Source organism: Echinops telfairi, unplaced genomic scaffold, assembly GCF_000313985.2.
Source record: "Echinops telfairi isolate 266 unplaced genomic scaffold, ASM31398v2 ScPeMD7_3533;HRSCAF=4204_0, whole genome shotgun sequence".
In the NCBI taxonomy this organism is placed as follows: Eukaryota; Metazoa; Chordata; class Mammalia; order Afrosoricida; family Tenrecidae; genus Echinops; species Echinops telfairi.
In genome coordinates, this window is record NW_022107431.1 from 33,035,591 (window position 1) to 33,052,924 (window position 17,334).

At 40.9% G+C, this 17,334-nt stretch overlaps 1 protein-coding gene across 1 annotated transcript in view; it reads left to right on the forward strand.

The window, feature by feature from the left end:
• IFNGR1 (interferon gamma receptor 1) overlaps positions 1 to 17,334 on the forward strand; it is a 36,059-nt gene that overhangs the window by 11,220 nt on the left and 7,505 nt on the right. The window contains exons 2-6 of the mRNA XM_030886826.2: positions 6,324 to 6,438; positions 7,944 to 8,110; positions 10,046 to 10,218; positions 13,575 to 13,749; positions 16,103 to 16,233. Of these exons, the coding sequence (XP_030742686.2) occupies positions 6,324 to 6,438; positions 7,944 to 8,110; positions 10,046 to 10,218; positions 13,575 to 13,749; positions 16,103 to 16,233 (761 nt within the window). The remainder of the gene's footprint in view (positions 1 to 6,323; positions 6,439 to 7,943; positions 8,111 to 10,045; positions 10,219 to 13,574; positions 13,750 to 16,102; positions 16,234 to 17,334) is intronic.

Here is a 17,334-nt window from a genome sequence, read left to right on the forward strand (position 1 = left end):
TTCTTGCATTGAGGGAGTACTTGAGTGGAGGCCCAATATCCATCGGCTACCTTAATACTAAACCTATACATATGTGCACATACATCTATTTCTACATCTTCATATATAAATATATTTTATATGTACATGCCTTTATTTAGACAACACTGTAATTCTTTAGGAAAGTAGAGAGCCTCTTGTTTCTCCCGGAGAGCAGCTGGTGGTTTCGAACTGCTGACCTTGAGGGTTAATGGCCTAACATGTAAGCACTAAGGCACTAGGGCTCCAGCAGTGTTATAGGAAGTGTAAATAGAAAGATTGCGGGTGTCTGCTCACTGACTGTGGAACAGGCAAATTAGTAATATTTGAATTTATGAAACACCATCTTTGCTCCACAGTCTCAGGCTTTTTACAAAAATCTTTATGACGTTTGACAGATAATATGGAAGTTATGTGTTTTAGCAGTAACCAAAGAAATTCATTGGGGAGAATATCACAAAATATATTGCTAATACCGACTAAATGTATTTTGTAAATATAGAATATAAAACATTCTGTAATTGGTTTTCTTTCCTATATCATGAAAAAAACCACCCAAAATTATAAACACAGAAAGCAAGGTTTCTCAACTTAAATTATTGACATTGGGGGCTGGATCATTCTTTGTCTTTCAGCCTCTGTTGTCAATGTTCAAATTTTCTCTCTGGTCTCTCCCCCTAGTTGCAACAACTAAAAATAAGTACAGACATTGTCAAATGCCTCCCAGGAAACCAAACTTCTTCCTGCTCAGAACCACTGATATAAAGGAAAATATAATCAGAAAAAAGAAAAGAAAAAGAAACCAGAAATTGCCCATAACACATGTGTTAGATATGCAATTTAAAACAATGGACCAGTTTGGGCTCAAATATGAAAATTTTTGCTTTAGAAAGCAATATAGGTGTTATCTTCACTTTAACACAGCAATTGTCATACGTGTGTGTGGAAGCGAATGCCACATTTCACAAATGAGGAAAGCTCATAGGACTACTCAGTAATATGTCCAGGAAAGATTTCAGATGATTTTTCCCTTCCCTTCCCTTCCCTGGTTTGTTAATGTGTCTACTTTTGGGTTCGTGAACTAACCCCGCCCCCGTCTCCCCCTTACTTGGGAAACATCACAGCAGGTAGTGTGAAAATCTCTCCTTGACTGTTCATAATAGTGGGCTCCTGTTTGCCCCTTGCTGATGGACTCTTTTCACTGAGCATAATGTCCTCCAGGTTCTTCCATGCAATGAGTGTTTTCATAGATTTATCATTATCCTTTAATGTTGCATAGTATCTGATTGTGTGCGTCTTTCAAAATTTAACCATTCTGCTGCTGCTGGGCATCTAGCAGCTTCCATCTTTTTGCTATTGTAAGTGGAGCTGTGATGAGCATGGGCGTTGGTGTCATGACTCTCATCTGTCTAGGATAGATACCAACTAGAGCTCCTGCAGCCCTTCCCAGAGGTTGCGCCATGGCGGGCCAGTGTGTGAGGGATCTGGTCTCACGCCAGCATTAGTGGTGGTCTTCCTTCCCTCTCTCCCTCCCTCCCTTCGTTCCCTGGAGCTTTGTTACTTGTGCTGGGTGAGGTAACTCGTTTTGATTTGCCTCTCAAATTGGTAATGGTTGTGAGCGTTTTTGCATATGTTTTCTGGCCACCTGTCTTCTTTGGTGACGTGTCTGTTCATGTCCTCTACTCATTTTTAAAAATGAATTGCCCTTTAGTTGTTGAGGTGTTGACTTTTTCTGTACGTTTTAGAAATTATTCCCTTGTTTGGCATACCTTTGCAACAATTTCCCCCCAGTCTTAGGGTTCTTTTTCTTCTTTCTTGTTACACAGGTTCTAGTTTTAAGAAGTCCCAGTCATCTATTTCATCTTCTTCTGTTTGATATTTTCATTTGTTTGAAAGCATATTGATGTCATGGATTGTAGTTAGGTGCTGCAAAGTCAGTTACGCCTGACAGCGGACACGGAATGAAACAATGTCTGTTCCTGCGCCATCCTCACAATGGTCATATTTGAGCCTGTTGTTGTCAGCCGCTATGTCATTACATCTCCTTGAGGGTTGACCTGTTTTCCGTTGACCCTTTACTTCAGGAAAGGAGCCCTGGATTTTGTAGTGGGTTACACATTAGGTTGCAGGTCAGCAGTTTGAAGCCACCAGCTACTCTGCAGGAAAAAGATGAGGCTTTCTGCGCCCATAAAGATTTATCGCCTCAGAAACCCACAGGGACAGCGTTGTGCTGTGTAGAGTGGTTACGAGTTGGAGTTAACTTGATACCAGTGGATTTGATTGTTGTTGAAAACCTGATGAGCTTCTCCAAGGACTGGGGTTCCTGATAGCATGTCCAAGGTACGTGAGATAAAGTCTCACCATCCCTGCTTCTAAGGAGCTTCCTGGCTGCACTTCCTCCAAGACAGGGTTGTTTGTTCTTTTGACAGCCCATGGTGCTTTAAGTATTCTTCATCGACCCCATAGTTCCCTGTATCCAGTCTGCTGCAGCCTTCCTGGTTCGTTGTTTGGCCTTCACAAGCACGTGAAGTCATGTAAAATACGAAAGCTTGGATGGGTGCTCTTTACTCCTCAATGTGACATCTTTGCTCTGTGCCCCTTCAAGTAGGTCTTTTGCAGCAGATTTGCCCAATACGTCATTTGATTCTGTGACCACTGCCCCCATGAGCATTGATTGTGGATCCAAGTAAAATGAAATTTTTGACAACTTCAGTCTTTACTCTGTTTTTTTTTAATGATGTCTAATGGCTTATTTGATAGGATTTTTTGGTTTTTTTTACATTGAATTATAATCAATACTGAAGGGTACAGTAGTTGATCCCTCATTAGTAAGTGCCTCAACTCCTTGCTTTCAGCAACCAAGGTTGTGTCACCTGCATATTGCAGGTTATTGATTCTTCCTCCAGACCCGCTGTTCCTATTTTTTTATTGATTGTCTTTTTTGTTTGAGGTTTTACATTTAGGTCTTTGGTCCATCTTGAGTTTTTGTTTTGTTTCGTTTTTAGGATGTGATAGATGGATCCTGTTTCATTTCCCCACAAATGAATATCCACTTTGACAGCATCATTTGTTAAAGAGATGATCTCTTCCCCATTCAATGAGTTTAAGCTTTTGGTCAAATCATTCGCCCATAAACGGTTGGATTTAATTCTTGGTTCTCAGCTCTGCTCCACTGGCCTGTGTGGCTGTCCCTGTGTCAATCGCAGCCTGCTCTGTCGGAGGGGCTGTGTGGTGGGTTTCAGGACCAAGAAGTGTCACATCTCCTGCTTTGTTCTTCTTTAGTAGAATGTTGCCTATCAGGGTCTCATTCCTTTCCATATAAAGTTGGTGCTTTTTCAAGAATCATGTTGGAATCTGGATCGGGATCGCATTGTATCTGTAGATTACTTTGAGTAATGTTGACCTTTTCACAGTGATAGTCTCTTAGTTTCTCAAGTAGTGTTTTATTTTGTGTAGGCCTTTTTTTCTCTGGGTAGATTATTCCTAATCATTTCATATTGGGGGCAGCTATTTTAAATGACATTATTTACCTTAGTTCCTTTCCAGAGTTCTCTTGCTTAGTGTAATCTGAGTGATTTTTGTCTATTGACATTTTATCCTGCTATTTTGTTGAATCATACAATTAATCCAGTAATTTTCTAAAGGAGTCTATGGGATCTTCTACGTATGGGATCAGATTAGCTGCAGTTGAAGGTATTTTTACTTCTTTGCCAATTTGGATACCTTTAATGTCCCTTTCTTACAGTTCTGGCTAAAACTCAGCGATGTGTTAGATTTGGCGCAGTACTGTGAATTAATGTGGCTTTTCTAATTATTGTCTCTCTACCTCCTACCAAATGATCCTTGACTCTGTGTGTCTAGGTAAGAAAGGTGGGGGGAGATACTGATAGGGTTCGGTTGTGAGTGATTGTTAACAGTGTTCATTGTGATTACTATCCTGCTGGGTACAAAATGAACCATCTCAGAAGCAGGGGAAGTGGGGGGAGGGCGTTTTTTTCTGGATTCTAGCAACTAGAATTTTATTGAGATTGTTTTGTTTCTATGTTCATGACCTCTGATTGTTTATAATTTAATTTTTTTACTGACACATCTTTCCCTGGTGTGGGCATCAAGGCCATGTTCACATCATAAGATGAATCCTGGAGTTTTCTGTACTCTGGAATAATTTGAGTAGGCCTGGTTGGTGTCAGCTGTTTTTTATGTGTGGTGGGATTTTCCAGTGAAGCTGTCTGGGCTAACACTTATTGTTGGGTGATTTTATTTTATTTTATTTATTTTTTTGTTGGGTGATTTTAAATGACCAGATCGATTCTGCTCTTGTAATGGACCTGTTCAAAATTTCTTCCCAGTCTGTGTTAGCTTAGGTAGGTAATATGTTTCTAGAAGTTTGTAGTTTTTTAATTTGTGTGTGCTATTTGTATCTTCTCCTTTGTTGAACCAATTTTTAGCCTTGTTGATTCCTTCTAATTTCCCCCCCTGTTCTATTTCATTTATTTCTGTTCCAGTCTTTATTGTTTCTTTAATTTTGGTGACTGTAGGGTTACTTTGCTGTCCTTTTTCTAATTGTTGAAGATGTAAGGTTAAGGTGTTGGTTGGGATTCTTCTGTCTTGATCTGTGACTTTATTGTTACAAATTGTCCTTCACGTACTACACTTGGCCATGCCTCAAATATTTTCAGAGGTTGTGTTTTCATTTGCATTTGTTTTTTAAAGGAATTTTAAAATTGCATTGTAGAATTTCCACTGCCATCAAATCAATGGTGGTTGATAGCGACTCTAGTGGCCTGGATAGAATTGCACCATATTTCCAAGGGTGTAATCTTTACAGAAGCATTTGGCTGCCACATGTTTCTCCCATTGAACTGCTGATAAAGACTTGAGAGTCATTGACAATTCAGTTGACAGCTGAGCTTACCCATGAGGAGCCTTGATGGCCTAGTGGTTACTCATTGGACTGTTAACCACAAGGTTGTCAGTTGGAAACTGCCCGTCAGCTCCGCTGGAGAAGATGGAACTTACCACTCCTGTCAAGAGCTGCAGTCTTGGAAACGCATAGGGCAGTTCCACCCTGTTCGATAGGGTTGCTATTAGCCCGAACTGACTCGGTGGCAGGGAGTTGAGGCCGAGTTCTTACCCACTGTGTGGCCGGGGATCTTTATCAGAGCAATCTATGTAATATAAACCTAAGAGATCATCAGCGTCATCCGAGACACTTTGAAACATACCAGTCACTATTTCTCTCATAATTGTATTTTAATGACAAAGTAAATTGTATGTAAAATACTTTTCTAGGCCAGTAGGTCTGTCATTTCACGTCTAGTCATAAATAGTTAGGGAAGGGGTGTGAAAGCAGAGAGGAAGGTGCAGGTGTGTGTTTCAAATTTCCAAGGGTGACAGATGACACCTTTTTATGCTGCGTAGGGGGACTATACATCTTCTTTTAATAACCAAACTATGGTTTGATAATGTATGATTACAAGATATTCAAGAAACTTAAGCCCTTTGGTGACTCAAGTCTTAGCAACAAACATTTTCTTAAATGGCTTCAAAGAGCAAAGGCAGGACGCAATACTGTGCGTCTTTATAAACAGGACATCCCAGAACACAATGCTGACAAAGCTGGAATGAGAGATGGTTCTTCTGGTCATTCTATAGGCCTTCCTTGTGCTAACCCGAAGGCATGAGGAGTGTGTAATGGTTATCGAGTAGAGAGTTGAAAGTCTGGGTGGTGTTTTAGAATAAAATTGATTATCCCTGCTGTAGCCAGTTGTTCTGTAAACATTGAATAGAAACTGTGTTTAATTAAAAAAAAAAAAACTCTACTGATTAAATGAGCATTATTCTTATATCCAACCAAATTCACCACCATCTAATCCATTCCTACTCATAGTCACTCCACAGAGCATAGTAGAATTGCTCCCTAGAGTTATGGGGCTGTAAGTCTTTACAGGCATCAACACGCTCATCTTTCTCCCAAGAGCGGCTTTCGGGTTAACCCCCTGGCTTTGCGGCTACCAGCCCACTTTGTGACCAACTACCCTCCGCCACCAGGGGTCCTCGTTCTTACAAGAGGCAATGCTGACTCATAAAGACTCTTCAAACAAGATGGGCAGATACTGCCTTTGGCTATATTTGTATTTATTTTTTAAAATCATTTTTACAATCTATTGTTAATTTAATGACTATCCTGGAGAATTCTGCTTTTCTTCACACACGTGCATTTGGCCATCTTGGGTGTCTTAGAATGTGTTCCAATGTCACATTCATACTGATGCCTATTTTGCTCTTGGGATCTCCTTTCACAGTGCCTCTGCCAACCAATGTTGCGATCGAGTCCTACAACATGAATCCTGTCCTGCATTGGGAGTACCCAGCCATGGTGCCAGCTCCTGTTTTCACTGTGGAGGTAAAGAATTATGGGTGAGTATTACTGCACTACCCTTGTGTTCTGTTCTTGCTTCACTGCTTGCACCTGTGCAACTCCTGCTTTGCTCCCTTCATCCTTCCTTCCACCTGGCACAACTTCCCAAATGGCTGCTTGTGGACATGCATCTACACATCCAGACATGCTAGGGGCACACAACTGTTCTCCTCAAAACCAACCAAAAACCAAACTCACTGTTATTGAGTCGATGCCAGTCAGAGCAACCCAACAGGGCATGGTAGAACTGCCCCAAGACTACCTAGTGTAGGAGTAGAAAGCCCCATATTGCACCAGCTGAGCAGCTGGTGGTTTCAAACTGCTGACCTCGTGGTGAGCAACCCAACACATAACCACTACGCTAGAAGGGCTCTTTCTTTTTAGAACAGTGCCTCCTATTTCTGTGTCTTCCCTGTAGTACATAGAGAAATATCACATACTTCTAAGATTTGAAGGCACTACAAATAACATAAGTTCAGTATAAAAAATAATGCTGTTACTTTTAGCTCCTTTGGTGTAATGTGTTTTTGAGTAGGAAGGCAGAAATCTGCCTTCTGCGGCCTTCATTCCCTTATCTTCTAACCTCCCTATCCTCTTTGCCAGCTGCCGTGCTGTGTTGACAAGTTTTAGATCTTTTAATACCTTGCTTGATTTTGCAATTAGCTTAAAACAATGTCTGTGAGATAGTTTATTGTGGCACCCTGGCCGATAAACACAAGTGGGATTAACTGAAGGGCAGAGAGATAAATGCCTTGGTGAGCCTCACCTTCCTTGTCTCTCCCTCTTTGATCATTGGACCAGTGTGTGGCTGCCTTGCTTGTTCTGTGCCTCAATTTAAAGGCTACACTACCTGGGAGGCCTAGCCTGTGGACTGTGTCACTGTAAGTTGAGGTCCCTTTAAGACATCTCTGGAGCTGGGGACTGGCAGTTGGTGGCCTGCCTTGTGATTGGCTGCTGTGATGACATAGCCTAGCTCTCTCTATAAATAGAGGACGATCTGGCAGCAGACTAGACTTGAAGGACTGCTAGTCTCTCACAACTCTCTCTCATGGGAGTGAGTTGCATTGCGCCATTTGTAGTGCATTATAATTTAACTGTTTATTTCTTGTATTATATATTTATCTGTATATGATTTAACAGTTCATTTCTTGTTATATATCTAATTATCTTTATAAATAAATATATTAAATTTCAACAATTTGGTTTTATCTCTCTAGAGAACCCTGTCTAACACAGTCTGTTAACTGATATCTTGATTTGTTTAAGACTGGATTCTTTAATTGGGTGTGTAATGTGGTCTGTAAAAGTCTTACATTTTAAAATGAGCCTCCTTATTGTAAAGGAATTGGTGTTATTTCTAATCAAGAGTTTCTCCATCCTGCACTTATTTCACTCTTGCTCTGTCCTGCAAAGGAAAATCAGAAAAGCATAGACTAAGGAGGGTCAAGTGTATAAGTTAACAGTGAAAGTTACCTTTGTGTTTTCTGATCCCTCTTTCTTTCAGCTACGGGCTATGGAAGGCTGTCTGTACGAATATTTCTCTCCATCACTGTAATATTTTTAATGAAATTTACGATCCATTAGAGTCTGTCTGGGCCAGAGTTAAAGCGAGGCTTGGGCAAAAAGAATCGGCCTATGTGGAGACAAAGGATTTCATTATCTGCAAAGATGGTGGGTAAAATATGCATATGTCTAGATTTTAGACTTGAAAATGCCTACATAGGTCGTGTGTGTGTGTGTGTGTGTGTGTGTGTGTGAGAGAGAGAGAGAGAGAGAGAGAGAGCGCAATTGCTAAACATTACTAAAATGCTCAGGAAGCATCTGGAGGGTTCATATCTTCCCTTTCTCCAAGCTTCACAAAATAGGGCGGGGAGACAGCCGTCGCGTTGCCCTCTGGGAGCCCGTGCACCTCAACCCCATGCAAAGATGGACTTGGTGCTGCCCCACCAGCTATGCACTGGCCCTTCCCTCCCTGCCTTCTCTAGCATTCACTTCCAAGTTCCATCCGCTCAGGACTTGGGTGGCTGGCTCTCATTCTCTCTACTGTATGCCCTTTCAATACCTGGGGAAATTTTAATGTCAATTTAAATTTACTTCATTAATTTCTCTACCCTCAGGATTTTCTGTTCTCTACTCCCTGGAATCCTAGTCCAGTAGTATAGTTACCTGATCTTTGTTTTTGCCTCCAGCTTCAGAATTTATGACCTCCTACCTTGGAGTTCTCAAACCCTGACTCCTAGGCAAAAGAAAGCTCTAGTCACATGGCCCTCACTTCTGCAGCCTTCATTCCCTTATCTTCTAACCTCCCTATCCCCTGCCAGCTGCCGTGCTGTGTCACTAGACACTGCCTGGGTTCTCCTCCTGCTCTTCAGAGTGTGCCTACTTACTTGACCCTTCCTCTTCATTCCTTCGAATGCCTTTTCCCCCCTTTTTCTCCAGCGTCCATACCTTTGTCATCTGTTGGCCAGTTCTTCCACAAATATTTACCCAGGGCATACTCTTATTCTGTGCCAATCTGTGTCTCATTGATCCTGAGGACACTGCGGTGACAAAAATGGACCTCCCTGTACAGTAGATTGAGAGTCAAGTCAAGCAACAGAATGAGCAAACAGAAGAAATCAGGCAAACGAGCCCATCTATGAGATTACTGTTCCAGCCTTTTCCACAAGGCAATGTCATGGCTAAAAGGCAGAGGTAGAGGGGAGTCTGCAGTAGATGGAAAAGGTTTTAGAGACAAAACAGCCCATTGCACTGTATGGACTCTCTGCCTGAATCCTGGGTTTCAAGTAATCAGCTATAAAAGATAACTTTGGGACAACTGGGAAAATATTTTTGCTGGGAAAAAAAATGGATTGATGATGCAAACATGGTATAATGCTTACTAATTGCTAAATGTTGACTTTTAGTATCATTGGAATTTCTCATAATAAGAATTTTAAAAGGGAACAAGAGACCCACCGGGCACAAAGTGCTGCTCCCTAAGCCTGATGAGCAGGGTAGGTTATTTGTCCCCTTCAGGGGCAGGCATCAAAGGCACACCGCATCTCGTGGAATGATGCTAGCTGTGGTCTTCACCATACAAACCGAATGCATTAGGCCAACTTCTACCGCCATCATCGCAGACAGGCTGGGTGCTGGTGATAACAGTCGTGGTGAGGAATCAAAGATGGCTCAGGCTTTTTCTGAAACAATTTTTGCAGCCCAGGTTTCTTAACTCATAGAAACTAAGATAAAAAAGCAAATAGTTTATAAAGCCCTTATGATGTCAATATTTTTTACTAAGGGTCATACCCAAGTGTTTTTCTCTAGGACTAGAATGAAATCACACCACTAAAGAGAAATTTAGTTAAGAGTCATTCTTGCCTGAGCGATGTTGAGTATTTCTATACTAAAGACACTTAGAATATATTCTGGATTTTAGTGGGATGGTTTACATATGGCCCTGCTTTAGGACAGCAACAACAGAAAAAGAGCAGGTTGCATTTTTTCTTTGTTTTTAATTTTATGGAAAGTACCATGAAGTCCCAAGATCAGTATTAAAGTGTGCCTGAGTGCATGTTTCTGTGTGTGTACATATATAATGCACATGTGTGTTGTTTTTCTCAGGGAAAGTTGGACCACCTAAGCTACATATCAGAGAAAAGGAAGACATAATCATTATCGACATATTTCATCCATTAGTTATTGTAAATGGAACAGAGCTGGGAACTGTGTTTGCTTCTGAAGATACTTGCTACAGCTTCACATACAACGTAAATGTGAAAACTAATGGAAGTAAAGTAAGTGTTTCCAGTTCACCTTTTTCTGAGTAGAAATTGTTCTGTATATAGCATCAGTTGTTTCTTATCATAGTGTAATCGAAGTAGAATTCTAGGCATATTCAGAAAAGTCTGTAGATATAGATTTTTGCAAGAGAAAAGGAAGATAGGAATACTATTGTGAGGAATTTGTTCATCTTTAACAGTGACTAGATTAATACGTTTAAGTGTTTCTCAGCCAGTTTCAGTAGCATGACCCTAGTCTAGTGCTTTAGCAGTATACCTCCCTTTTCTCCAGGGGTAACCGAAGATAATTACAATCTTTTCTTCTTCATTGTGCCAATGTGCAATAATATGAGGGCATAACGTGGAGCTGAATAAGTAAGGGCAAGAGTAGAAGAAATGGAATCAGAAAGGGATCCAAGTGGGATGGGGTCACATACTGAAGAGCCCTTATGCCTATGTAGGGATTTGGGCTTTTACTCCGAATAAGATGAATAAACCATGGGGTATGGGGGAAGGGCTTTGATCAGAAGAGTGATACAATCTGATACAATGTATCTTATTAGATTGAGATTGGATCATGGGCCTAAGGACCAGCAGCAAGAAGGTGGGAGCTCATGGCAGTGCTCTAGGCCAGAGGAGGAAGGAGATAATGGAAGGAACCAGAGTGATAGAACTAGGAGTGAGAGACGAGGGCAGACAGTATGTTCTGATAGTAGATCCAGTAGTATTTGCTGGTGAATAGGTTGGGAATTGTGATGGGGGTGGGGGTGAGGGAGAGCCAGAAACAGAGAAAACTAGACAGCAATTTAGTTATTTTCATAACTAAGACTGGGAAAGTTGCAAATGGAGTATAATCCAAGCAGAAATTGTAGCTAGGCCATAGGATATTAGGCTAAGGATATAAAGTTGTGAGTTCCAAGCTTATATAATGGGTATTATTATATATATAATAATGTTTAATAACACATAATATTAATGTTTAGTAACAATTCTGTGATTAGGATATGTAATTACATAAGCTAACAACTCAAAAGTTTATATAAATGGACACAAATATGGGTATATCTGTATATGTGAGATCTTAGAAATGGTATCTTTGGCTTCTATAAATATCTATGTAAAGACATGACTCTGGTTGAAATCCTCAGATGTGTGAAACTCGGAACTGAGTCCCCATTGACCACCATCTACCTATTTACCCATACCTGAAATTAGGTTTTTAAAACGTATAAAGATCTAGAATCCTAGATTTCTTTTTCTCACTGTCTTCTATATTCCACTTACAATTTATTTCCAGTTTATTATGTCTCCCCCATTTCTTACACCAGGCCTTTAACTAGGCCTGAATATTTGTAACAACTTCTCAAATCTCCTTTCCACCTCCAGTCTTGGACTCCAGTGCCACTCAGAGTACCTGGTCTGCTAACCATTCCTCGCCAGCAATGGGATCAGGAGCAGGCGCTAGATTGTAAACCGCTGTGCATCTTCATTCATCAATTAAGGCTTTCTTCCATTGGCTTGCTCTAAACCTCACACTGACGGATACTGTTTTTCCTTCTGGTGTGTAGATCACACTTCCATGAGCACCTCCTCACCTCAGTACGGACTCCTAGCGACCTGCCTGTGGGTTTCTGAGACTGTAACTGCTTATGGAAGTCGAAAGTTCAGTTTGTCCCCAGGAGCTCCTGGTGGTTTCGAACTGCAGACCATGTGGATTATAGTCCAATGCATAACCACTACACCACCAGGGCTCCTAGCACAGTTTTTTTCAGTCTTCACAATGCTGCCATTAATTTATTAAGCAAATGTTTATCAAGTACTTACTGTGCGCCTTCTGGTCATCAAGGATATCCCAGTGAACAGTACAAACAAAACTCAGATGACAGTGCTCGTTAAGAAAACTACAGGGGGGCCAGGGACAGTGCCAGTAGACTGGGTGAGGACCAGTGAATCTAAATAGGGTGGGTGGCCAGGAAGGCTTGTTGAGGAGTTGTCAGAGCCAAGGCTAAAGGAGGTGAGCAAGGGCTTTTTCGGCGAGGATCCTCTGAGCAGAGGCCCTTGCAGGAGCGTACCAGGAATATGCAAGGGGCTGCAAGGAGCCCCAGCAGGTGTGGCAGGAAAAAAGAGCCCATGACATCATTGGGGCCACAACTCATAACTCCTCTTGGGATTTGACTTTTATACTGAGTGCATGGTTACACCTTTGGAGAGATTTTAAGCAGAAGAATTGCATGATCTGATTTAGATTTTACAATATTACTTGGCTGTTGGGACAGTTATTTTTCAAAAACCCAAACTTCACCTTATTACTTCACACCTTCAACCTCTTAAGGACACCCCACTGGTTACCCCTCCCCAATCCCTTACCCCACCCCCAAGCCCCCAGGTTCAAATCCCCCTTCATGACATAGTGAATAAGGCTCTCATGGTCTTTCTAGCTCCTTGTCTCCCCATTCCTCCCACCATGACTTTGCCCTGTGCGCTGGGGAACTGCTTGTTCATAGTTCCCTGAAAGCACCACGCTTTTACGTAGAATATGGCAAATTTCTTCTGTTTACCGTAGGCAACAGGATCACCACAAGAATTCCAAGGGACACAGTCAATGATTTCCTCTTCCGTGGTTTGACTGCTACTAGTTACATGCAAAGGAGTCCTAGTGGTGCAGAGGTTAAGTGCTCTGCTATTAATCCAAGGTTGGCAGTTCTGCCCTGCCAGTGGCTCCACAGGAAAAAATACCCGACAATCTGTGTTCATGAAGACTGTAACTTAGAAAGCTCCGTGGAGCAGTTCTGTACCATCATATAGGATCTTAATGAGTTGGAATCAACTTAAGTGGCACACAGCACCAGCAGTTGCACGCAGCCTGTATCGTGCCTTGCACCTTGCCCCCTGTGACATTTCTTTCTTAACCCTCTTCTCCATTGCATTCTACGTTCTGTGAAGGCAGGGACTGATGTCTTCCCTTTGCATCTTGGGATGGAACTCATGCTTGGCACTCTGAGTGACCCATGCGCCTTGGCTGGCTGAATGAATGATGCATTACCAGGATGGCCTCACCCAACCCTTCCTATGTTACTGCCAAAGGATCCGGCAGCCTTTCCAGAACACTTTTATCATTCTTCTTGTGAAATGTTCTCTCTCACCCCAACTCAGTTTTTAGTTCTATAGGGATAAGGGCAAGCGAGCATTGTTGGTTGAATAACTGACTTTGATGGCAGAACTTTGATCGCCTCATTCAAACATGGTCATCATAAATTGATGGTGATGGGAAACACCACAGCCATGTTTCCTTCAGTCTCGTGTCCTGATGAAAATGGTGCTACTCCTTAGCAAATTGAAAGGAGCCCTGCATCTTCATTGTGCCTCTGCAGGCCGTGTGCATTACGGTGAATGAGTGCAATGAAACGCAGTGTTGGTCCAGTATCCCGAAGGCCCAACCGAATACCGAGTACTGCGCGTCAGCAGAAGGCCACGATAAAAGATGGAGCGTTTCGACAGAAAAGTCAGAAGAATATTGCATTGTCACTGCAAGTAACAGCTCCAGAGGTAAGCTCTTGCCATTTCCCCCAGTATTGTATTCTTGCAATTCTAAATAGAGTGTGGTTACCAGAGCGGGAGGCTATGCAAAAGGGCTGTCTCTTTGTAATTTTGGTAGATTTCTTTTCTCTTTTTAAACTACTCAGTAGCTCTATGTATTAAAAAAGTAAATTAAGACGATGGCAATTAATTCCTCCAGCATTAAAAGACAAAAGGAACTGGAAACAGTATAGTGACCTTTTGACCCAGGAAAGAAAAGATTTAACAAATACATAAAACCATGTCCATGAAGGTTGGCATTTCATTGTTGTCCAGAATAACGTAGTAAGTCAGTTTATTACTCCAGCAAGACCTGATGCTATGAGAGAACTATGAAAGGTTGTGCAAGAATTCTGTTACCCTTCCTTAAGGTAGTTATATTGGCATATACTTCATATATCATAGAATTTAATTGTCCAGTCATATTGTAAAGAGTTATACAATCAGCATCCAATAAATTTCAGAGCGTTTTCTTCTCATACTCATTGTTGATAACTCCCCATTTCCCCCCAGCCTCCTCTGCCATACCAGTTACTGTCTCTATAGACTTACCTGTCCTGGATTTTATATACAGAAAATCATACAAAATGCCAACAAGAAGCATTATCTTTTCATTCCATTTTTCCATAAACTTTTTGAAATCCTTTGTATGTATGCAATAAAATTTTCTGTAAGAAGACGAACTTTAGAAAAAGAATAATTGGAATGTCATTGATTACAATTGTATGACATGTTAATAGACTAGAAATTAATACACAAAATAATTAAATCAATTTACATAATGATTGTGGGTCATTTTTCTAACATTTAAAAATATTTTATTCATCATCTTTTCCTTGTTTTTGGGGGGTCAACATTAGAAATGGTGTTATAGACTAGCATAATGCAAATAATAAAATTCTACTTAATGCACAAAATTTGAATTATGCAAATGCTCCCAGATTTAAAAAAAATTTTAGTCTATATTTGACAGTGGGATGATAAACTCTGTCCACATGATGGCGCCACGGTACCTCAGACACAGAGGCCCCCCTCCTGTCTGTGTTGGTGCCTCACAGGCGGCACGTCTTTTACTACGTGAGACATGGTTATTAGCATTCGTTATCTAGTGACTGTACCCTTTGGAATAGACATTAGAGGTGGTAGGATTCCACAAAGGCATCCAGACTTCACCCGATACATCAAGTGCTGTTCATTAGGAAGACGGGACTATAAAAAATACTGAAAATCGTGCTGACAAAATGAAACAGCATCAGATGGCTTTCATTCAAAGTGGCTTCTTCCTTGTGGCATGTGGCCATATGGACACATCTTCCCGAGTATTTGCCATCTTGAAATAGATAAAGTGTAACGGAAAATTCTGAGGAGGGGGCTAAACTATTTTAAACGGTATGAATGTTGCAGAGTTTATTTTTACAGTTGCTTAATTTTTTCTTTGCTCCTTTAACTGAGAGACAAGTCTAACTCTGGGAAACAAGATTATCCAAGGCTGCAGTGAAAAGGTTCAGAAAAACGTCCTGAAACTACACAGGACAGAGACATCATGTTCTATTCAGAACACTTGACATCTGTTCCACTGTCCATTACCACTGTGACCACGTTGGCTGCCCAGTGAAGTCAGTCTGTAAACGAGCAGCCCTCGGCTTTATAACTCCGTGGGACGGCCGATCCTCCAAATTCACAGATTGCGTACTCGCAAATGTACCCACTCATTAAGGTTTCTTTTAAACTCCGAAATCAACCTGCCGGCACTTTCACGATGACTCGTGGCTGTCCCAGAACAGGAATCTTCAGTCGCCACCATACAGGTTTCCAGCTGAGGTCAAATAGGCGACACTCTGTTTTCTCATTTCATCTGATATCAGTGGAAACAAGAGCCCTTTAAGGTCTGTTCAATGCCATGTTTTTCATGGCACTAATTTGATTTTGCTGTTGAAAATGGACCCTAGCATAGTGCTAAAGTACTGTTTAGCATAAAGAGGCTGAGATGTGCTTTACAGAAAAAACACGTGTCAGGTAAACTTTGCTTAGGCTTGAATTACAGCACTGTGGGCTATGAAGTTGAGTATTAATGACTCAATGTAGCTTAAATAGGATGGCTTTAAAGAGAAACACACATGCAGCAAGGCTGTATAACAGTCAATTGATGAAAATGCTGTGACCAGAGGCTTGCAGGAGCCTGGTGCTATATTTTCCCTAGGAGCTGTGGTTCACGAGTTGCTGATTCGCAGCCACTTCATAGAATGTAACTACTGTGAATGATGAGCTCAGCTGTAGCAGTAGTTCACTCTAATGTGTGTGATCTTTCTTTGCTTCTTTTCAGATTCTGTTTGGATTCCAGTTGTTTTTGCTACCGTATTCTTTGTAGTTCTTATCCTTATCTCTGTATTCATATATTGTTACATTAAGAAGAAACCTTTTAAGAGAAGAAACAACGCATTACCCAAGTCCTTGGTAATTTATTTAAATGATTTCCTTCAATTATATACACTAATTGTCATAATGAATTTTTTAGTTTCTTAAATTCTGTAAAATACTGTGCAGTTGAGATAGAATAGCATACAGCAGTATGTGGCCTACCATAAAACATTTAGTATACCCCAAAACCACACATTTCCCCCCCTGAGTACTGAGCACATTTTGATACAAAAGCACAGTTAGGCACATCTGTTAAGCAGCTTGAAATCTACTTGGCAAGAAAGTTAAACGTACAATGGATGTACAGTGTGCTAAGTTCAAGATAGAGGTTTATATGTGTGTCAATGAGTACCTCATCCAGTCTTGGGGTCTCGGGGTTAGCAATGGCTTTGCCAGAACAGCAGTGCTCAAGCAGGGGCAGGTAGGTGTTTTTCCAGGTACTAAGGACAGCATTTCTGAGGCCAGCAATCAAGTATCCTGGCCTGTGACAATCTATAAATGCAGAAACAGTTCATTGTGCTTGGAATATAGATGGTAAGATGGTAAGAAAGGAGACTGAAGTAAGTTTGACATCTCAATGTTTTACATTTAAAAGCCTTCATATGATGAAAGAATGTTCTAAAGGTATCAAAATGGTACCTGTTTGAATCAAATATGACGGGGAAAATACCTGTGATTTGCAAAGGGAAAATTCATTCATTATAAAATTAAAATTAAATTCATTATAAAAATGCTACTAAGAACAATGGATAAAAACTTATCATTAACAATTAATATAATATTCACCTTTTCTGATAATTAAACACAAAGCAACCTTGTAGAATGTCATTTTACACCCACTTGAGAAGGAAAAATAAGCCTGAATATTCAATGTAGAACAAGTGGTAATAAAACTGATCTATCCTGGTGAAAAGTAATGGTCCTCTGTAACAGAAATGTCACGAGTGGTTTTAACAAACAGAAATTCATTTTCTCATAATTTAGGAGGCTAGAAGTCCACATTCAGGGTGTCAGCTCTAGGGCAAGGCTTTCTTTCCTGTTAGCTCTGGAGGAAGGTCCTTGTCTCTGAGCCTCTGCTCGTTGGCCATCTTCATGTGGCTTGCCATCGCTTGTCCTCAGTCTTTTTTTTTTTTTTTT